Source organism: Danio rerio, chromosome 10, assembly GCF_052040795.2.
Source record: "Danio rerio strain M-AB ecotype USA chromosome 10, GRCz13ab, whole genome shotgun sequence".
In the NCBI taxonomy this organism is placed as follows: domain Eukaryota; kingdom Metazoa; phylum Chordata; class Actinopteri; order Cypriniformes; family Danionidae; genus Danio; species Danio rerio.
The window spans coordinates 6,339,504-6,362,696 of record NC_141030.1 but is presented as its reverse complement, the minus strand read 5'-3'; the positions used below and the strand labels follow the sequence as shown (position 1 = coordinate 6,362,696).

At 39.0% G+C, this 23,193-nt stretch overlaps 3 protein-coding genes across 4 annotated transcripts in view; 1 reads left to right on the top strand and 2 right to left on the bottom strand.

Moving 5' to 3' along the window:
* Positions 1-199: 199 nt before the first annotated feature.
* LOC100003556 (uncharacterized) lies at positions 200-6,531 on the bottom strand. Of its 2 annotated transcripts, XR_015500761.1 has the most exons (10): positions 5,603-6,531; positions 4,307-4,804; positions 3,302-3,640; positions 3,021-3,118; positions 2,870-2,920; positions 1,979-2,360; positions 1,719-1,895; positions 1,473-1,602; positions 1,178-1,312; positions 200-899 (listed from the first exon to the last, which is right to left on the bottom strand). XR_015500761.1 is itself a non-coding variant. In XM_087270123.1 (9 exons), the coding sequence occupies exons 1-8, from the start codon at positions 5,730-5,732 to the stop codon at positions 1,484-1,486; spliced, it is 1,794 nt and encodes a 597-aa protein (XP_087126249.1). In that variant the 5' UTR covers positions 5,733-6,201; the 3' UTR covers positions 200-1,312; positions 1,473-1,483. The 2 variants fall into 2 exon arrangements, 1 of the variants encoding a protein (XP_087126249.1); XM_087270123.1 differs by having other exon boundaries at positions 200-1,312; positions 5,603-6,201.
* LOC141376290 (serine/threonine-protein kinase pim-3-like) overlaps positions 5,889-23,193 on the top strand; it is a 24,054-nt gene continuing 6,749 nt past the window's right edge. The window contains exons 1-3 of the transcript XR_015500783.1: positions 5,889-6,719; positions 7,161-7,207; positions 8,803-8,927. The gene's annotated coding sequence lies outside the window, so the exon portion shown is untranslated. The remainder of the gene's footprint in view (positions 6,720-7,160; positions 7,208-8,802; positions 8,928-23,193) is intronic.
* The window catches only part of LOC137496553 (uncharacterized), an 11,905-nt gene continuing 686 nt past the window's right edge, over positions 11,975-23,193 (bottom strand). The window contains exons 2-9 of the mRNA XM_087270134.1: positions 22,156-22,653; positions 21,179-21,487; positions 14,803-14,900; positions 14,652-14,702; positions 13,761-14,142; positions 13,501-13,677; positions 13,255-13,384; positions 11,975-13,094 (exon numbers count right to left, since the gene is read on the bottom strand). Coding sequence (XP_087126260.1) covers positions 13,266-13,384; positions 13,501-13,677; positions 13,761-14,142; positions 14,652-14,702; positions 14,803-14,900; positions 21,179-21,487; positions 22,156-22,653 — 1,634 coding nt within the window. The 3' untranslated portion in view covers positions 11,975-13,094; positions 13,255-13,265. The remainder of the gene's footprint in view (positions 13,095-13,254; positions 13,385-13,500; positions 13,678-13,760; positions 14,143-14,651; positions 14,703-14,802; positions 14,901-21,178; positions 21,488-22,155; positions 22,654-23,193) is intronic.

Genomic DNA, 23,193 nt, shown 5'->3' with positions numbered 1-23,193 from the left:
TGACTTCCATTGTATTTGTTTTCCTACTGTGGACATCAATGGTTACAGATTTTCAGATTTGTATCTTCTTCAGTGTTCAACAGAGGAAAGAACCTCATCGGTTTAGAAACACGTGAGTAAATAGTTGAGGGAGAACTCTCTCTTTAATTGAGTAAGGAGTCATTTAGAAAACTCACAGAAATGATGATCAGAGCTTCAGTTTGATTCACAGGATTTTATTTGACTTATTAGCCAACAATACATAAAAGCAGTTCATCACAAAACAATTCAAAGAACAATTCATTACAAAACAATCATGAACACTTCATTATAAAACAATCAGTCTCTCTTATGACAGAACACCAGATTCATTAATGAGGGAGAAAATAGTCGAGCAGATCTTTGATGACACTTTAGAGGAGAAAACTGTGACAGCACTGGAGTTAAAGTTCAGTTCACTGAAGAGCAAATCCATCGATGCGCAGCTCCACAAGTCCCAACCAAGCAAGCCAGCGGCGACAGTGGCGAGGAAGAAAACTTCACTAATTGACAAAAGTGAAGGAAAAAACCTCGAGAGAAACCAGGCACGGTTGGGCACGACCATTTCTCCTGTGGCCAAAGGTCTTGTGCAGAGCTGCAGTATTTAATCACCATTATTGTCATTAATTGCTCACCTCATGTCCTTAGATCAAATTCATGTTTAGTTCATATTGAGAACACAAATTAAAACATTTGAGATGAAATCTGAGAGCTCTCTGACCCTCAAACCGCACGTCCAGAAGAGCGCAGTGCACTGTATGTGTGTCGCACTGCTGACGTTTAACCCAGAGGCCTGCGCGACTTCCTCTCATTTAAACAAAGCGTGGGCACATCTGAGGTAAACGTCAGCAGTGGACACACACACAGTGCAGGACAGAGCTCTCATGGTTTGATTTCATCTCAAATGTTTTCATTTGTTTTCTGAAGATGAGGAAAGGTGTCAGGGGTTTGGAGCATTAAACTTCTTTAATGCAGAAAGAAAAACACCAAAATATTAAAACAAAAATAATGACTTCAGAAGTCCTGTACTGCACTGGATGTGTGTCGCACTGCTGACGGATAACCCAGAGGCCTGCGCGACTTCCTCTCATTTAAACAAAGCGTGGGCACATCTGAGGTAAACGTCAGCAGTGGACACACACACAGTGCAGGACAGAGCTCTCATCAACACACTGACACTGAAAAGTAAGATCTGAGGGGTTTGGAATGACATGAGGGAGTAATTAATAACTTTAACAGTCTTGTGAAATTTCTGGAAATGCTGCTGTTCTCCTCTTCGCTTCTTTAGTGTTTTCTAAAATGAAGAAAAACAACACAAAGTTATTTAAGCAGTGATATGAAGGGCTGTCAAAGAAGACTTGTGACTCTAAAAAGAGCAGAAGAGGAAAGAACAGGAATAGCATGAAGCAAAGAAAGACTGAAGATGTAGTTTTGTGCTCGGTGTGTTCCTCTACCTCCTCTTGTCTCACTGCTGCACAGGATTTGGGCTCGTTGGATTGAACCACCGGTGCTCTTCTAACTGATGTAACTGCAGTCGCTTCTCTGGATTGCGGACCAAACACTGGGAAATCAGGTCCAGGCAATCTGAAAAGTGACAGAGAGAGTGTGAAATATGTCTGCATACTCAAGATTCATGAACGTGTTTAAATCTCACTACATCAAATTACAAAACAAACGATTGTTCAGAAGAGTCTGCTTACCTAAAGATAAGGTGAGGTCTGTCTGGAGGTCTCCAACGATTATCGAATGCGTGTCGTAAAAGGCCAATCGTGTATGCAATATTTCATACAGGATGAGGCCTAATGTCCAGACGTACGCCGGGTTAGGAAAGAATGTGGGATCCCTCAGAACCTCAGGCGGTGTGTAAAGTAAGGCTCCTGTAAGAGAGACATTTTCAGAATTCAGTCTTTTCATAAGACAATACTGTGACCAAAGAAACTCCCACAAAATGCCCACTCACCTCGATAATCACTGCTGTTGAAAGGCTCGCTGGTAATTAGCCGAGCACAACCAAAGTCAATCAGTTTGAGCTCTGATCGGGGTTGAGTCACCAGGATGTTCCCCGAGTGGATATCTCCATGGAAAACTCCACGCTCAGCGCAGAACTTGACAGCTTGGATTAACTGACACATTAACCGGCGTGCGTGGTTTTCATCAATGTCCAATGTACTTCTGACGTAATAAGCCAAGTTCTGGGATGACTCGGCGTACTCCAGAAAGAGAACGAAGTCGTTCTTATTCTTAATCCAGTGGTGTAATGTGATGATGCTGGGACAAGGTGGGTCCTTCATCAACTTAAGCATGATTGCCACTTCTGCAAGCACAGGTTTGGAATGACCATCCTAGAAAAAAAAACAAAGATTTCAAAGATATTACCAAAGCAGAATGGCACAAAGTACAGAAACACAAACTTCACGAAGTAAATAATCACTAAGCTCCTGTTTGGACACATGTTTGCTGGTATTTGAGCATTTAGTCATGCAGTTTAAGCTAAAAGAGGACTCGACATGTGTGTGTTCTGTCTGTGTGTATGACGCAATGATCATTTTTACCTGCATTAATGTTAAATGAATATTAATTAACTCCACAGCCCTACATTCATGTGTTCAAAACTAGTCTCTGGCTTTATTTCTTCTGCTGAACACAAAAAAAGATATTTTGAAGAATGTTGATAAACCAGTAAGCAGTGACTTCATAAGTATTTTCTTTTTCTACAATGGAAGTCAGTGACTCTGTTTCCAACATATCTGCTTTTGAGTTCAGTTTAAAGTGGTCCAGACAGGTACGGGACAAGTGAAGGATGAGCAAATGGTCAGCACATTTTCACTGTTGTGTAAATTGTTCAACTTACAACGTCGAGATAACGGTCCTGTTTACGCTTCTTGATGTACTTCAGGGCAACCTGCGGAAAAACAACAACAAATGAAATTAAAGCCCACAAATGATTTATATTGAGTAATCAGGAGGAAAATGTTGACTGAATTTGAAAAATAGTTCTCTACCTTTGTTCTCTCATTAAATACGTGAGATCCCAGATACACCTTGCCATAACTTCCTTCTCCAATCAGGTCTTTCACTTCAAAAAGACCCACCCTAGATCCTGAAACACAGAAAAACAGCAGGGAGATTTACTTGCATTGTCTGGTGTGAAACGGATCAAATAAATGACTCGAATCCTTTAAATCTGGATCTAATGCAATGAGCTGAAAGCAGAAACTTCCATCAGAATTGCAGGAGTAAACTGATTACTAATTTATAATAATAAAAGGAAATGATCACTTACCAAGAGTGAGCCCAGAAGCCTCATTAGGCTCCTCAAGAACTGACTCTGACTCTGACTCAGATTCAGACTCGGGCTCAGACTCGGACTCGGACTTGGACTCGGGCTCGGGCTCTGGCTCTGGCTCGGGCTCTGGCTCAGGCTCAGGCTCAGGTTGAGGTTCAGGCTCAGGTTCAGGTTCAGGCACAGGCTCTGGCTCGGGCTCAGGCTCGGGTTCAGGTTGTGGTGTAAGATGCTGGACTACATCCGTGTCACAGCACAGGAAAGGGCGCGTTGCAGCCTTCCATACTCTCTTGAAGAAAGCAGAGACTCTTTTGCCTTTCTTTCCTTTCTTGGGTTTTTCTAAAATGAAGAAAACAAACAGAAACATCTCCATGAACAGAGCTGCAGCTAAAGCGCTCAGCATATTCATATATGCAGTACACCCCATTTAGAAAATGAATGTTTTTATCCATTTCTCAGTGAATCTGGGTAATATATATTGGTGCATTTGAACAAAACAGATTTATCAAACAGATTTATTTACTAAAATAATAATCTAGTCACAGAACATTTTTAGAAATGGAAAGATAATACAATTAATATGCAAAATATTGCAAAATTTACAAACTACAACATTTCAACAAAATTGTCAATATTTTTTGTTACTCTTTGATTTTTGCTAATTTAAAAAAATTTAATTGAATATTTTCCCTGAACATATACATTTGGGCTACTCATTTTTGAACCATTATTTAGTTATTTTGTTAGATAAGCTCCAGATTTGGCTTCAGTTCTGACTAAACTAATGTACATGCACAAATATAATATTATAAAGCCTCCTATAGAAAATCTGAATTTAAATGAGAGATTTGTGGGGGGTGCACTCATATATGTTTAGCACTGTATTAATTAATACACAACCAACAGTACAGCAAATGACACTGTCTGATTTATAAGCTAAAAACAACAAAGCATAAAAAATAACAGACGGCAGAAATAAAATGAACCAAATTCAGTATGACTCACCATCAGTCCCATCAATATCAGAGGGGTCTTGAACAGACGGAGGTGACTCAGGACAGGCCGAATCTGCATCCGTCATGTTCTTAATATTGGAGAGGTCATGGACACTGATTGGCTGGGGATCTTCCCAGACCTGGCCTGGCAGACACACCAGCTCAGTATCAACATGACCTGTGAGGGCCGTCGAGGACTCTGGACGGGCCGGATCTGCATTCGGCACATCTGCTGTTTGCTCGATGCTGAAGGGGCCCGGAACACTCAACGGCTGAAGATCTTCACAGACCTGGCCTGGCTGCCACACCGGCTCAAGGTCTGCATGTGCTGCGACGGTCCTGGAGGGACCTGGAACAGGCAGATGCTGGAAATCGTCGACATCTGACCGTGGTTCAAAGGGAACCACTCTGTTCCGGTCACAGCAAAGGAAAGGGCGCTTCACAGCCTTCCATGCTCTCTTAAAGAAAGCAGAGGCTTTATTCCCTTTCCTCCTTTTCTCTGTGTTTTCTGAAATAAAGGAAATGAACAGGGAAATATTAGAAAACTCTTTAATCACAGGTTTAAAATAAACACACTGTTGTAAATGAGAAATATGAAAGACAATCACACAAAAGAAACAACAACAATAAATGTACAATTATAATAGAAATTTTTTTAAAACTAAAATTAATTACGTGGAATTGCAAATCATTTCTATGATGTAAAATGACAAACACAAGCTGACAAATAGTCGGTAAGTCATAAGACCATATTAGACATCAGGAAAAAACCTAAAAGCAACTATTCAGCAAAAATAATTTTCTGTTATATTATTATTAAGGAGAAAGTCAGAATGTGTGAATATAAAACCAACTTTACCTCAATTGTATTAATTCATCCCTGCTTGAACAAATAAAGACTTAAATATAATATTCTCACTCAGTTTGCTAAAATATAACAAATATTCCTCCACACCATCAAAAACTAAGAAAATGACTGTGCAGGTCTACACGAAGGATTTAAATTAAAGTAAAATTAAAATGATTTTTATCACAAACATTAACAAGGCACAATTTCTGTTGAGTGGAAAGGAGAAACTTAAAAACCAGAATGTCATTACATATAAGAGCAGGGCTCTATCACAAAAATATACAAAACCATAACTACACACACAAAAACACATTACAATGAAGAGACGTTGCATATTTGCTACACTAATAACCTTACATGGCAATATATAAATATTATTTTACTTTTAACTTCATAATTTACTGTATTATTAAATAATACGTGGGAATACACAGTTTTTGTAAACTCTCATCTCACCTGTTGGGCTTCTCATCACGGTAGAAGGTGAAGGAGAAGCCATCGTGTCACTTCGATGATTTTCGTTGACAAACTCAGTCGTGATCGTATTAACTCGGTTAAAAAACGCAGCTGACGTGTTATTTGCCATTTGAGATGCAAAACAAGTCGCTAAAGTCGTTAAATCAATGTTCACTGTACTCGTTCGTTTGTCACTCTGAGGAAAATCTGAATTCTGTCCAGTGACGTCACGGCAATCGAATTCGTTCTATTTATTCGTCATCGGTGGTTCTCCTGAGATGCAATTATCTTCCTGGAAAATTGCCACTTAAATTGTCCAAATTTCACCAGCAAGTATTATTGGCTTGGAAAAATTTTTTTCAGCATAACTTTTCTCCTCATAAAGTTCTCTTATGGAATAATTATCTCATTACCTCTAGAAACAAATCTTTATTTTTACATAAATGGTATCAAAGAAACATATATTTTGTTACAGATTTGTTCTATGATAATGGAAACATACTATCTTATGAGGATTTTATGAGGATACATAACTTTCCAATTCCTTTTAAAGAATTTCACCAAGTGGTTAAGGCTATTCCAGCTGGCTTAATACAACTAATTAATAATCACCTTTCTTATGGAGGCGTTAAAAAGATACTCCCAGAATTAAAAATTGACGGTGTTGACATACTTTCTCCATCATATAATAATAAAAAAATTAGACAAGTCTTTCAATCTAAACACAAAATATCCCCTAGAGGGAAATATTATTGGAATGAAAAAATTATTAATATTAATTGGAAAGCTACCTGGTCAATACCCTTTAAATTTTGCCTTTTAAATAAGGTTAAAGAAGTGCACTTTAAAATACTTCACAAAATGTATCCTTGCAAAGCAACTTTATCTAAATTCATGGATATTGAGAGTACTTGCACATTTTGTAATATACATGAGGAAGACTTATCTCATCTTTTCTATAACTGTGATGCCTCTCGTAAATTTTGGAATGATGTTAGTGACGTGTTATTTGGGCAAAGAAATGTTAACTACAGGCTATCTTTAAAAGATGTGATTTGCACTTTTTCACACACAAAAAGAACATTCGAGTATGTTGTTAACTTCTACATTTTACAAGGTAAATATTTTATACATAAACAGAAATTTGCGAAATGTGTACCAAAATGTAATATTTTTTTATTAGAAATGGAAAATCTGAAAAAGTCTCTAATGCAAATTAAAAACAAAAAGAATGATTTAATGTTAGTTTTCATGAAGGAATTTTTTTTCTAGTTCTGATCCCCCGCTGTAGTCGATGATTGTATCCTAAGTTATTATTTTAGTTTATATGTATAGAAGTATTTTGTAATATTTGTATTTTTTTCGTTTTATTTATTAAAAAAATTTTTTTTTTCTTTTGAAACTTTTTATTACATTTTTTTCCTGTTATATATTACTTCATCATTTTTGGATCTTGTAACTATAGTAATGTTTATGGATATAATATATATCTGAATTATTGTATTTTTATTTTATGTAATGTTTCAAAACTATAATAAAAAAAAAAATTCGTCATCAGTGGTGGGGACCAGTGGTCCATGTCCCACATGGGTGAAGAAAGAGGAGGTGAGTGTTTTTAGTTTGTTATTAGTTTATCATTGGTATGTCACTGTTTAATGCTGTACGATGTTTGACTAATATGAAAAGATCACAGAAGTAACATGAAACAAAAAAATATATATTTATTTGATTAAAAATAGATATTGATGTATGTTTATATCAAAACCCATTATAATGATGAAAAACTGCTGAGTTGCTCAATAAAAACTGCAAGTTCCAAGTGAAAAAAGTGATCACTGAAAGTGTTTGTTGTGTGTGATTTATCTTTTAGCTTCAAACCACTCCAAACTCAGGGCCCTAGCATTTTAGAGAAATAAGCTGCAGGATAAAAAGTATATGTTTATATATATATATATATATATATATATATATATATATATATATATATATATATATATATATATATATATATATATATATATATCAGTAACGTCGCTCCCTACACGCAGAGTACGCAGGCTGCGTAGAGCCTCAACTCCGGAGGGGGGCACCATCTCGGTTGCTCAAATTTTTTTTATATTTATTTACTGATATCAACATAAACTGAGTTTACATCAAATATATATTGATAATAAGTTGTTAAATACGTAAAAAAATTATTTTAGGACGGACGCATTAACAAACATGTGACGTAATTTTTCCGCACACGTGGCTATCCTTGCGGCTGCCAGCTGCATATAATTATAATAGATGCAAGTTGCAGGTTCATGCCCGGGAAAAGACAACAGCCGTCTGGAGCCGAGAAGAGGAAGAGAGTACAATATGAATCGCGTGCATCACTTTCGGGTAACTTCCATGAATCTGGAAAACTTATTTTTGGTTATTCAAGTATACTAGTGAGGCTAACGTTTAAACTTCGCCACAACTGCTATGCATTGTGCTTTAGACAGGACATGTTCTATGACTTTTGGCGTTTTCCCCTGATAATTACACAAACTCAATTATTGTTATTAACTTGTGCAATACAATTCTGCTTGCACACCAACTGTAAATACACATGCACTGCACAATTACTTCACTCTATGTATTATTTATTATTATAGTTATTATTATGTATATATTATATATATTGTATATTGTATATATGTTATATATTATTTCATTCTTTGCAGACTGCAATTATTATTGTTTAGTGTTTTATCTATTTCTTTACATTTCTTATTGTTGCTGTTGTTATTGCTTGTATCATTGCGATGACAATAAAGTCTCTTTAGTCTTTTTTGTACATTACAGTTTGAAATAACAAAACTGAGTAATATTCTGTGATTTCTGAAAGATCAATAATATAAAATGAGTAAAATTACGGTAAATCACTGGCCAGAAACCATTTTTATTGCATGAATTCATTAATGATTATTTTTTCTGAATGTTATAAAGTTTTTTGGTTTAAAATTACAGCAATTAATTCTTGAAAAACACAAATGTCTTTGATTTATACCGAAAGCAAGGGTCAGCTATTGTCAGCATAGATTACAGTGTAAATGAAATATTTTGGTTGTAGTTTGTAAACATTATGAAGAGTGCTTGACTAGCCCGTTGTTTTAATGGTATGTCATGAGTTTTTCTTTAAATGACTAATTTCGTCTGTATTGTACATGGAGGTCAATCCTGCTGAAGTTTGCCACAAAAGAAGATGAGGTGGCCTGACCAGCACTGCTCCAAAGACACCAGCAGCTGCACAGGTACAAGTACAGGATGCAGCACTGAGGACCGTCCATCTCTACAGGTACAGACAGGGTTTATCCCTTATCTTTTCTAAATGTTTGAAATTGGGAATGCTTCTGCAGAAGACATGTCAGTATTTATTTTGATGTAAACTATTATTTTGTAATGCAAATATGTGAATGTTTAAGTATAACTTGAGTCTTTATATGCATATTTATGTACATAAATAAATAATTACGTTTAAATCTTTGTGTGATTTTATTCCTCTGTGGGGGCACCACAGTAAAATTTTGCATAGGGCACCCTTTTGGCCAGCAGCGGCCCTGATATATATATATATATTTCTCTTTACCATAGAAAAGATTTCTTCAACACATTTCTAAACATAATAGTTTTAATAACTGATTTCTAATAACTGATTTATTTTATCTTTGCCATGATGACAGTAAATATTATTCGACTAAATATTGTTCAAGACACTTCTATCCAGCTTAAAGTGACATTTAAAGGCTTAACTAGGTTAATTAGGTTAACTAGGCAGGTTAGTGTAATTAGGCAAGTTATTGTATAATGATGGTTTGTTCTGTAGACTATCAAAAAAAAATTTACCTTAAAATTAATTTAAAAAAAAATAAAAACTGCTTTTATTCTAGCCTGAATAAAACAATTAAGACTTTCTCTAAAAGAAAAAATATTATCAGACATACTGTGAACATTTCTTTGCTCTGTTAAACCTCATTTGGGAAATATTAAAAAAAGAAAAAAAATTTAAAGGGGGGCTAATAATCCTGACTTCACCTGTATATATACAGTGAAAATATATATTATTAATATATATATAAATAAATCAGTTTTTTCTTCTGGAGAAAGTCTTATTTGTTTTATTTCAGCTAGAATAAAAGCAGATTTAAATTTTTTAAAAACATTTTAAGGTCAAAATTATTAGCCCCTTTAAGCTATTTTTTTCGCTAGTCTACAGAACAAACCATCGTTATACAATAACTTGCCTAATTACCAGGGCCAGACGGAATCTGCGGACGTTTTTTGCTATTTCTGAATTTTGGTAAAAATCTGCGGATTTCTGCGGAATCATTTTGGGAGTATCCAGCAGAGTATCATAACTAAAACCTTAATATATGAAATAAAAATAATAAATTACTGAAAAAAATGAGTAAATTCAGATTTACACATTTACTCAAGTAAATAAACAGAATAAATGATGGGCTGAAAATCTGCAGAAATCTGTGGAATTCTGTGCGCGCCGTTTCCGTGTGGGCCTACTAATTACCCTAACCTACCTAGTTAACAGGTAGTTCTAATTAATTAGTTAGTCCTAATAATTCAGGGGGGCTACTGAAACTAAATCAACATTCTTCAGCTTTCCATTAGCAATCGTCAAACTCAAAGTGAACAATTTCTCTCGCTCTGGAGCTTCAGTTAAGAAATCTGTGAATAAATTATAACTTTAAACATTTAACAACAGTTTTTCACATGATTTGAGTAATTGCAGTTTGTGAATTGGCAGTCGTTTCACAGGAAAATCTTATTGGAACAGGCCCTTTCTTAACAAGCTCAGAGTGCTCATCATCTGATGGGTGTTTACTTTATATAAAATAGATGTTTTCTTTGCATATGTGGATTTCTTTGGCTGTTATCAACATCTCATGAAAATTTCACGTCAACGGCACCTTTAGAAATATGTTTTCTTAGAAAAATGGTGACGTGTGTGTTAGAGTTGGGCTGATGGTCGATGCCATCGTCCATCGCCGATGGCCAATAGACAACACAATGCTGAGCCGGCATCGCCGATCCTCCGCCCCGCCCGTCGCAAACCCGCTCGTGAAAAATACACACTCAGGCCCCGTTTACATTAATACGTCTTAGTGTAAAATGGCGTTTTAGAATGAAAAGGATCCACATCCACACCCAGACCGTGTTTTACCTAGCATTTCTGAACAGCCCTCTGTCCGCTGAAAACGCACATCACGAGACCACACAAACACATACACAGCCACACACACACACACACACAGCTACACACTGTCATGTGCTCCTCTGAGCTCCAGAGAGCAGTGCACGTCAGACAGTTTATCAAGGATGTACCGCTGGATCGCGTCTCACTATAGTTGTTAAACCTGATATTCAGACATCCCAAGTCCCCTGGAAGTTCCGGGAGTCTCTATGCATTTGTGGGACTCATAATACCCGCAAACATCGCGCGTCTCCCTCCTGGTCCTCAAATAAGTCGCCTACTCTTCTCACCCCCGGATCCCTTCTCGCTCTTCAGACACGTCACACGCACTCTATCGAACCCCACGAGTTTCTCCCAAAAGATAAGACGATGTACAAGAGACATCATTTTGATGAAGAAATATTTATCAGCTTTTATTAACATTTACAAACAAAAACTTTGTCAGAATTTGTCAGAGATATGAATAATTTGGGGCTTGACTGTACATATTTAGTAGGGGTGTCAAAGTTAACTGTTTCTTCGGTGCACCGTGATGCAGACGTGGACAATGCGATATCAGTTCAGTAATACATGATAACCGGTTATTACAAACTGACATCGTTTATCTCATATGCACTAAAGCGAGCGCGAGTAATTAAAACATCCTAATATTTAAAAACACAGAAACTCTGCTGGAGCCAGAGCATTAGAGCCAATCACAGCCCTTTCTGTTGAGTGGTTGACCTTTCATAGGGGTGTAACAACTCGACAGTGCTCATAAATCAAATAAACTCATTGTTTATATGCTGTAAATGCTCATGTTCCTTCTTGCATAAAATAAAAAAAATATAAAAATGATTTATATGTATTTATATATATAATAGTAGTCTTAAAGAGAATTAAAAGAGGTCCTCATTATTTTTCAGTCGAATAATTTTTTATGTATTTGATTAGATGAAACAAGCGTTGTGAATACAGCACCATCTTGTGTTCGATGTGTTGTTTACACTCGATTCAGGCATGTGCACATCTTCAGTGTTCAACAGAGGAAAGAAGCTCATCGGTTTAGAAGCACGTGAGTAAATAGTTGAGGGAGAACTCTCTCTTTAATTGAGTAAGGAGTCCTTTAGAAAACTCACAGAAATGATGATCAGAGCTTCAGTTTGATTCACAGGATTTTATTTGACTTATTAGCCAACAATACATAAAAGCAGTCCATCACAAAACAATTCAAAGAACAATTCATTACAAAACAATCATGAACACTTCATTATAAAACAATCAGTCTCTCTTATGACAGAACACCAGATTCATTAATGAGGGAGAAAATAGTCGAGCAGATCTTTGATGACACTTTAGAGGAGAAAACTGTGACAGCACTGGAGTTAAAGTTCAGTTCACTGAAGAGCAAATCCATCGATGCGCAGCTCCACAAGTCCCAACCAAGCAAGCCAGCGGCGACAGTGGCGAGGAACAAAACTTCACTAATTGACAAAAGTGAAGGAAAAAACCTCGAGAGAAACCAGGCTCGGTTGGGCACGACCATTTCTCCTGTGGCCAAAGGTCTTGTGCAGAGCTGCAGTATTTAATCACCATTATTGTCATTAATTACTCAGCTCATGTCCTTAGATCAAATTCATGTTTAGTTCATATTGAGAAGACAAATTAAAACATTTGAGATGAAATCTGAGAGCTCTCTGACCCTCAAACCGCACGTCCAGAAGAGCGCAGTGCACTGTATGTGTGTCGCACTGCTGACGTTTAACCCAGAGGCCTGCGCGACTTCCTCTCATTTAAACAAAGCGTGGGCACATCTGAGGTAAACGTCAGCAGTGGACACACACACAGTGCAGGACAGAGCTCTCATGGTTTGATTTCATCTCAAATGTTTTCATTTGTTTTCTGAAGATGAGGAAAGGTGTCAGGGGTTTGGAGCATTAAACTTCTTTAATGCAGAAAGAAAAATAAAAAAAAATATTAAAATAAAAATAATGACTTCAGAAGTCCTGTACTGCACTGGATGTGTGTCGCACTGCTGACGGATAACCCAGAGGCCTGCGCGACTTCCTCTCATTTAAACAAAGCGTGGGCACATCTGAGGTAAACGTCAGCAGTGGACACACACACAGTGCAGGACAGAGCTCTCATCAACACACTGACACTGAAAAGTAAGGTCTGAGGGGTGTGGAATGACATGAGGGAGTAATTAATAACTTTAACAGTCTTGTGAAATTTCTGGAAATGCTGCTGTTCTCCTCTTCGCTTCTTTAGTGTTTTCTAAAATGAAGAAAAACAACACAAAGTTATTTAAGCAGTGATATGAAGGGCTGTCAAATAAGACTTGTGACTCTATAAAGAGCAGAAGAGGAAAGAACAGGAATAGCATGAAGCAAAGAAAGACTGAAGATGTAGTTTTGTGCTCGGTATGTTCCTCTACCTCCTCTTGTCTCACTGCTGCACAGGATTTGGGCTCGTTGGATTGAACCACCGGTGCTCTTCTAACTGATGTAACTGCAGTCGCTTCTCTGGATTGCGGACCAAACACTGGGAAATCAGGTCCAGGCAATCTGAAAAGTGACAGAGAGAGTGTGAAATATGTCTGCATACTCAAGATTCATGAACGTGTTTAAATCTCACTACATCAAATTACAAAACAAACGATTGTTCAGAAGAGTCTGCTTACCTAAAGATAAGGTGAGGTCTGTCTGGAGGTCTCCAACGATTATCGAATGCGTGTCGTAAAAGGCCAATCGTGTATGCAATATTTCATACAGGATGAGGCCTAATGTCCAGACGTACGCCGGGTTAGGAAAGAATGTGGGATCCCTCAGAACCTCAGGCGGTGTGTAAAGTAAGGCTCCTGTAAGAGAGACATTTTCAGAATTCAGTCATTTCATAAGACAATACTGTGACCAAAGAAACTCCCACAAAATGCCCACTCACCTCGATAATCACTGCTGTTGAAAGGCTCGCTGGTAATTAGCCGAGCACAACCAAAGTCAATCAGTTTGAGCTCTGATCGGGGTTGAGTCACCAGGATGTTCCCCGAGTGGATATCTCCATGGAAAACTCCACGCTCAGCGCAGAACTTGACAGCTTGGATCAACTGACGCATTAACCGGCGTGCGTGGTTTTCATCAATGTCCAATGAACTTCTGAGATAATAAGCCAAAATCTGGGATGACTCGGCGTACTCCAGAAAGAGAACGAAGTCGTTCTTATTCTTAATCCAGTGGTGTAATGTGATGATGCTGGGACAAGGTGGGTCCTTCATCAACTTAAGCATGATTGCCACTTCTGCAAGCACAGGTTTGGAATGACCATCCTAGAAAAAAAAACAGATTTCAAAGATATTACCAAAGCAGAATGGCACAAAGTACAGAAACAAAAACTTCACGAAGTAAATAATCACTAAGCTCCTGTTTGGACACATGTTTGCTGGTATTTGAGCATTTAGTCATGCAGTTTAAGCTAAAAGAGGACTCTACATGTGTGTGTTCTGTCTGTGTGTATGACGCAATGATCATTTTTATCTGCATTAATGTTAAATGAATATTAATTAACTCCACAGCCCTACATTCATGTGTTCAAAACTAGTCTCAGGGTTTATTTCTTCTGCTGAACACAAAAGAAGATATTTTGAAGAATGTTGATAAACCAGTAAGCAGTGACTTCATAAGTATTTTCTTTATCTACAATGGAAGTCAGTGACTCCCTGTTTCCAACATATCTGCTTTTGAGTTCAGTTTAAAGTGGTCCAGACAGGTACGGGACAAGTGAAGGATGAGCAAATGGTCAGCACATTTTCACTGTTGTGTAAATTGTTCAACTTACAACGTCGAGATAACGGTCCTGTTTACGCTTCTTGATGTACTTCAGGGCAACCTGCGGAAAAACAACAACAAATGAAATTAAAGCCCACAAATGATTTATATTGAGTAATCAGGAGGAAAATGTTGACTGAATTTGAAAAATAGTTCTCTACCTTTGTTCTCTCATTAAATACGTGAGATCCCAGATACACCTTGCCATAACTTCCTTCTCCAATCAGGTCTTTCACTTCAAAAAGACCCACCCTAGATCCTGAAACACAGAAAAACAGCAGTGTGAGAAAGCCCTTTAACGACCCCTAGAGGAAGGTTTGGTGATAGGGAGTTCAGTGACAAAAAGGCAGTCATGACGGCTGGAGAGACACAGGCTGCCGATCGGCTGGCTGGACTGTGCAACCGATTTGTACATGTTTTACACCAGTGTGTAATTGATTATGGGTGAGTCCCTTTTGTTTGCTATCCTTTGATCCAGATAAATGTTCTGATTACTGTTATTGTCTTGTAAATCACACTGTATGTCTCGTGATTCCCACGTGCGCCATAACCGAAAGTGAAACCACATGTTATCAAACCCAACGATCTCATTTCGGACTTTGAACTGGATATTCACATTGATTCATAGTTTGATATAACCTATTTTATGTATCTATTTAATATATATCACCTGATTGAGTCAATAATTCGTAAAATGTTCACCGTTGGGTAGATTTAGCCTGTACAATAATACTAAATGGTCATTCCAATTGCTTACAACAGTATGTTTAATTCATCATTGTCTTTATAATTCACAATTACTCGATGTATGTTTATTTGTATCTTAATTAATAAGTTTGTTGTATAATTTACTAACATTAGCAATTGTTCCTCTTTGTATTTTTCTGTCTTATAGACCACATGTGTGTAATGACATTCCAGCTTGATTAAACTTACAAAACTGGGAATCCTTCTCCTGTTCTCTTACCGGAACTACCCCTTTCATCTTGTGTGCACGACACCTGAACCCCCTGAGCGTCCCATACGCTCGTATATGGTCCTTCGAGCCGGAGTGTGTCACAAGATGGAATCTGAACCTCCCAGTGAAGCTGATCCAGCCGTCAGACCTCGGTCTCCCAGAGAGAGACATCTCCCCGGTCATCTAGCTGACTACGACATCCAGCTACCTCCCAGCCTGCATCCTGAAGTACCTCAAACTGGTGCATCTTCGCAGAGACCATCCAGGCGGTCAAGGCATGCATCCACATCCATTTCAGCAGGCACCATGTCCAGCACATCATCTAGATCTCATAGAAGTGCTCACTACAGACTTCCTAGACACGGACTTTCTGATCTCCAAGCTGCCATGTTGGAAGAAAAACTAAAGACTATGGACTTGGAAGAACTACAACAGCAGATCGAAGAGGAGGCCATTGTAGATAAAGAGTGTGAGAGACTAGATACACAAGCTAGAGAAGCACAGTATATACAGGAACAAGCCACTAAGGCTAGAGAGTCAATAGCTAAGCAAGTAGATACCAGACGTCGTCTAAAAAAGGTACAAAACGAGCTTAAAGCTGCTAAATTTGTGTGTGAACTTCTTAAACAGGAATCCCCAGATGTCAGTGTTAATGCATCACAGTCCAGCCTAGCTGTTGATCTTCGGCCTGAGGTAAGCCCGCAACATGACAATGCTGTGAACCTTAACGCATCAGTACAATTAATGCCTAGTCACTCTACTCCTTGTCACGTTTCCTTTGTACCCGCGTCTTCAGTAATGCATCCCCCTGTATTACCTGTAACAAACAGTGCGGTTACTGTTTCTGAACCTCAGTTGATTTGTGTCACCTCAACTCCTAATATAACTCAACCCAACACAGTTACAAATTCATTAGCTGCATTAAGTACCATACCGCCCACCTTAATGTCAAATTTAGATCTTGTTGCTCCCTTGACATTTGAATCATCTTTAGTGAATAAGCCGCAATATTGTGCTGCTAATTCTGCTACCTATAGTCAGGCACCATCTGTCAGGGTCCACAATGTAGTTCCATCACCCGCTACTGTAACTGTGGGATCTCCACTACAAGTACAATGCTACCCCTCTAAGCATTCTATCCCTGATGGGACATCTGCACCGTACACTGGTCCCGCACCTGATACTTCTCCTATTCGGTCAGGGTTGTACCCCTCTCTAGCTCAATTTCCCGGTCTTGACATGTTAGCCGCTTCTGCCTACGGGGTCCCTAAGCCAGCTATCCCACATTTTGACACTGGTAGAGAGAGTGATTTTGCCTTATTAAAGATGGCCTTAGAAAATGTAATGAATAATCAACCTCACCTGAGTGAACATTACAAATATCAGGTCCTTCTAAGTCATTTAAAACTCCCCAGCGCACTGCAGTTAGCAAAGGCATACATGTACGACCCTAAGCCATACACCGCAGCCATGCAAGCACTGCAAGATAAATATGGACAGCCACGGCAACTAGTCCAATCAGAACTTAGTATCATACTGAACGCCCCCGCAGTCAAGTTCGGTGATGCAGAAGCTTTTGACTCCTTTTCTCTGTCCATCCAAACTCTAGTAGGCATGCTCAAAACTTTGGAAGGCCCAAATGGATATGAGTTGCGCTGTGGCTCTCATGTTGACCGATTGCTAAGCAAGATGCCACCATCGAACAGGGATGGATTCGTAGAGTACTGCTTCAGCCGAGGTATTCTACAGACTGGTACGGATCGCACCTATACCTTACCTGATCTATCAGAATGGCTACAAATGAAGTCGCAAGCAAAGCGTATTTCTAATAAAGCAGCTACAATGTATCAAACAGAAAATGCTAGATTTATTAAGAAAGAGCAACCAACCCAAGATCTACGAATGGCAAGTCTTACCGTTCGGCACCACGTGCAGCCCGTGCTGTGCCATATATGCACTCCAGATGATCGCTCAGACCCACTCCGATGGAGACCCAGTACTGGAGAGTACAGTTAAAGGTTCCTTTTATGTGGATAACTGCCTCCATAGCCTTCAAACTGTTGCTGAAGCTAGAGCATTAGTAGACAACTTACGACAACTTTTGCTCACCTGTGGATTTGAGCTCCGTCAATGGGCTAGTAACAAACCAGAGGTCATTCAGCATCTCCCTCCTGATGCTAGATCTTCCAATAGCGAACTTTGGCTATCACAAAAGAGTACTGACCTCCTAGAAGGGACACTAGGGCTACTATGGAACTGCCTCTCAGACTCATTCAGTTACAAACCCAGCCAGATCGAATGCTTTGAGCCCACTTTACGCAATGTCTACAAAGTGTTGGCTTCTCAATATGATCCAATCGGTTATCTAATTCCATTTACAACTAGAGCGAAAGTACTGGTCCAGGATTTGTGGAAGACCAACCTAACATGGGATGACCCAATCACATCTGAGAGTTTGTTAAGCCGATGGCAAACCTGGCTACAAGAGCTCCAAGGTTTGAATCACATTGCTGTCCCCAGGTGCTACAGCCCCTCTGACTGGCAGGCAGACAAACTTAATCGAGAATTGCATATATTCTGCGATGCATCCGAAAGGGTTTATGGCTCTGTAGCCTACATGCGCACTGAAAATGATCAAGGACATGTGCACATTTCATTTGTGTTAGCCCGCTCAAGAGTAGCACCTCGGAAACAAATGACAATCCCCCGATTAGAATTGAGTGCAGCACTCACTGGGGCACAAGTAGCTAACATACTCCAAGAAGAATTAACTGTTGACATCAATCGCATCATTCTCTGGTCAGACTCATCTACAGTGCTACAATGGCTTAAATCTGACTCGTGCAGATACAAAGTCTTTGTTGGAACAAGAGTGGCCGAGATCCAGTCCCTCACCAACATTAATTCGTGGAGATATGTTGATTCAGCGAACAACCCTGCTGATGTCATAACCCGAGGTCAGACCTTAAACAGTTTGACACCACCTTGCCACTGGATTAATGGACCACCATTTCTTTATCAACCAGATTCATGCTGGCCCACTTTACCAGCAGATGAACCAGAACCAGTGACAGAATTAAAAAAGTCAGTAATCTGTCTGCATGTTCTTACCTGTCCAGACACCACCCTCCCTGATGTCAATCAATTCAGCACATGGGCTGAACTATTAAAAGCCACTGTGACATCCCTTCACGGGGCGGCTACACCTCAAACCCAGCCGCAAGATGACTCAGGTAGTTACATTCTAGCAGAGAAACTTCTCCTACAACAGTCTCAAAGAGATTCCTTTCCGGAAGAGTTTAAAGCTCTTACCACTAATAGACCATTACCATCCAACAGCAGATTAGCATCTTTATCACCTGAGTATGATGAGGTCAGTGGACTTATTAGGGTTGGAGGGAGGTTAAGACATGCTCATCATCTGGAACTAGACACGACACACCCTGTTGTTCTTGATCCACAACACTACCTCACAAAGCTTCTAATCAAGGATTATGATACCACCCTACTACATCCTGGACCAGAGCGAGTCTTCGCTGAGGTAAGAAGACGATACTGGATTCTGAGAGGAAGGGAAGCCATCAAGAAGCATCAATACTTGTGTACAGACTGCCAGAAATGGCGTGCTAAGCCAAAAATGCCTAAGATGGCTGACCTTCCACCGACACGTCTTCGTTTGTACAAACCCCCATTCTACTCCACTGGAATGGATTGCTTTGGCCCATTCACAGTGAAGATTGGCAGACGGACAGAGAAAAGGTGGGGAATAGTTTTCAAATGTTTGACCACTCGTTGTATTCATCTTGACCTAGTAGAAAGTCTTGATACAGACGCATTCCTAATGGCTCTCCGCAGATTCATATCACGAAGAGGGAAACCATTTGAGCTCCTTAGTGATAATGGGACAAACTTTGTTGGAGGAGACAAAGAATTGAGAGCAGCCTACGAATCTATGATTCCCCAACTCAGAGAGCAATTGGCAGAACAACAAATTACATTTAGATTTATCCCACCTGGAGCCCCTCATTTTGGGGGAGTTTGGGAACGGGAGGTTAAGTCAGTAAAACAGGCCCTTAAAGTAGTATTGAAGGATCTAACAGTGACTGAGACTGTACTGCGAACAGTGCTCATCGAGGTAGAAGGCATCCTAAATGCCAAGCCTCTGGGATATGTGTCTTCCGATGTATCGGATCTGGACCCTATTACACCCAACATTCTTTTAATGGGTCGCCATGATTCTTCTCTCCCACAAGTATTTTACGACTCAAGTAATGTTCTGGGAACCAGAAGATGGAAACATAGTCAAATACTTGCTGACCATTTTTGGTCTAGATTCATACACTACTATTTACCAAATTTACAAGAAAGGCAGAAGTGGCGCAAAGATGGTGGGGAAATTGGGCTAGACCAAGTGGTACTGATAGTGGACCCACAACTCCCACGAGCATGTTGGCCAGTAGGGAAAGTAACTAATACCTTTCCTGGACTTGATGGGCGAACCAGATCGGTTGAGGTTCAGGTACGCAACCGCACTTATGTTAGACCCGTATCTCGTTTAGTCCCTCTACCGAAACACACTGATGATGACCCTGTTAATCCCGATACTTAGTTAGGATATCTCACTATTTCAAATGTACTCACTTACATTTGGGGGCGGCTGTGTGAGAAAGCCCTTTAACGACCCCTAGAGGAAGGTTTGGTGATAGGGAGTTCAGTGACAAAAAGGCAGTCATGACGGCTGGAGAGACACAGGCTGCCGATCGGCTGGCTGGACTGTGCAACCGATTTGTACATGTTTTACACCAGTGTGTAATTGATTATGGGTGAGTCCCTTTTGTTTGCTATCCTTTGATCCAGATAAATGTTCTGATTACTGTTATTGTCTTGTAAATCACACTGTATGTCTCGTGATTCCCACGTGCGCCATAACCGAAAGTGAAACCACATGTTATCAAACCCAACGATCTCATTTCGGACTTTGAACTGGATATTCACATTGATTCATAGTTTGATATAACCTATTTTATGTATCTATTTAATATATATCACCTGATTGAGTCAATAATTCGTAAAATGTTCACCGTTGGGTAGATTTAGCCTGTACAATAATACTAAATGGTCATTCCAATTGCTTACAACAGTATGTTTAATTCATCATTGTCTTTATAATTCACAATTACTCGATGTATGTTTATTTGTATCTTAATTAATAAGTTTGTTGTATAATTTACTAACATTAGCAATTGTTCCTCTTTGTATTTTTCTGTCTTATAGACCACATGTGTGTAATGACATTCCAGCTTGATTAAACTTACAAAACTGGGAATCCTTCTCCTGTTCTCTTACTGGAACTACCCCTTTCATCTTGTGTGCACGACACCTGAACCCCCTGAGCGTCCCATACGCTCGTATAAGCAGGGAGATTTACTTGCATTGTCTGGTATGAAACGGATCAAATAAATGACTCGAATCCTTTAAATCTGGATCTAATGCAATGAGCTGAAAGCAGAAACTTCCATCAGAATTGCAGGAGTAAACTGATTACTAATTTATAATAATAAAAGGAAATGATCACTTACCAAGAGTGAGCCCAGAAGCCTCTTCAGGCTCCTCAAGAACTGACTCTGGCTCTGACTCAGACTCAGACTCAGACTTGGACTCGGGCTCTGGCTCGGGCTCTGGCTCAGGTTGAGGTTCAGGCTCAGGCTCAGGTTCAGGTTCAGGTTCAGGCACAGGCTCTGGCTCGGGCTCAGGCTCGGGTTCAGGTTGTGGTGTAAGATGCTGGACTACATCCGTGTCACAGCACAGGAAAGGGCGTGTTGCAGCCTTCAATACTCTCTTGAAGAAAGCAGAGACTCTTTTGCCTTTCCTTCCTTTCTTGGGTTTTTCTAAAATGAAGAAAACAAACAGAAACATCTCCATGAACAGAGCTGCAGCTACAGCGCTCAGCATATTCATATATGCAGTACACCCCATTTAGAAAAGGAATGTTTTTATCCATTTCTCAGTGAATCTGGGTAATATATATTGGTGCATTTGAACAAAACAGATTTATCAAACAGATTCATTTATTACAATCATAATTTAGTCACAGAACATCTTTAGAAATGGAAAGATAAAACAATTAATATCATGCAAAATATTGCAAAATTTACAAACTACAAAATTTCAACAAAATTGTCAATATTTTTTGTTTCTCTTTGATTTTTGCTAATTTTGAAAATTTAATTGAATATTTTCCCTGAACATATACATTTGGGCTACTTATTTTTGAACCATTATTTAGTTATTTTGTTAGATAAGCTCCAGATTTGGCTTCAGTTCTGACTGAACTAATGTACATGCACAAATATAATATTATAAAGCCTCCTATAGAAAATCTGAATTTAAATGAGAGATTAGTGGGGGGTGCACTCATATATGTTTAGCACTGTATTAATTAATACACAACCAACAGTACATCAAATGACACTGTCTGATTTATAAGCTAAAAACAACAAAGCATAAAAAATAACAGACGGCAGAAATAAAATGAACCAAATTCAGGATGACTCACCATCAGTCCCATCAATATCAGAGGGGTCTTGAACAGACGGAGGCGACTCAGGACAGGCCGAATCTGCATCCGTCATGTTCTTAATATTGGAGAGGTCATGGACACTGATTGGCTGGGGATCTTCCCAGACCTGGCCTGGCAGACACACCAGCTCAGTATCAACATGACCTGTGAGGGCCGTCGAGGACTCTGGACGGGCCGGATCTGCATTCGGCACATCTGCTGTTTGCTCGATGCTGAAGGGGCCCGGAACACTCAACGGCTGAAGATCTTCACAGACCTGGCCTGGCAGCCACACCGGCTCAAGGTCTGCATGTGCTGCGACGGTCCTGGAGGGACCTGGAACAGGCAGATGCTGGAAATCATCGACATCTGACCGTGGTTCAAAGGGAACCACTCTGTTCCGGTCACAGCAAAGGAAAGGGCGCTTCACAGCCTTCCATGCTCTCTTAAAGAAAGCAGAGGCTTTATTCCCTTTCCTCCTTTTCTCTGTGTTTTCTGAAATAAAGGAAATGAACAGGGAAATATTAGAAAACTCTTTAATCACAGGTTTAAAATAAACACACTGTTGTAAATGAGAAATATGAAAGACAATCACACAAAAGAAACAACAACAATAAATGTACAATTATAATAGAAAATGTTTGAAAACTGAAATTAATTATGTGGAATTGCAAATCATTTCTATGATGTAAAATGACAAACACAAGCTGACAAATAGTCGGTAAGTCATAAGACCATATTAGACATCAGGAAAAAACCTAAAAGCAACTATTTAGCAAAAATATTTACTGTTAAATTATTGAGGAGAAAGTCGGAATGCGTGAATATAAAACCAACTTTACCTCAATTGTATTAATTCATCCCTGCTTAAACAAATAAAGACTTAAATATAATATTCTCACTCAGTTTGCTAAAATATAACAAATATTCCTCCACACCATCAAAAACTAAGAAAATTACTATGCAGGTCTACACGAAGGATTTAAATTAAAGTAAAATTAAAATGATTTTTATCAGAAACATTAACAAGGCACA

Bases quoted from the DNA above. Each gene is read 5' to 3' on its own strand.
- LOC100003556 (XM_087270123.1), bottom strand. From the start codon at position 5,732: ATGGCAAATAACACGTCAGCTGCGTTTTTTAACCGAGTTAATACGATC. The intron at 4,805-5,602 runs GTGAGATGAGAG...CCTTTATTTCAG, and splicing joins CGTGATGAGAAGCCCAACAG to AAAACACAGAGAAAAGGAGG. The intron at 3,641-4,306 runs GTGAGTCATACT...TCTTCATTTTAG, and splicing joins TGATATTGATGGGACTGATG to AAAAACCCAAGAAAGGAAAG.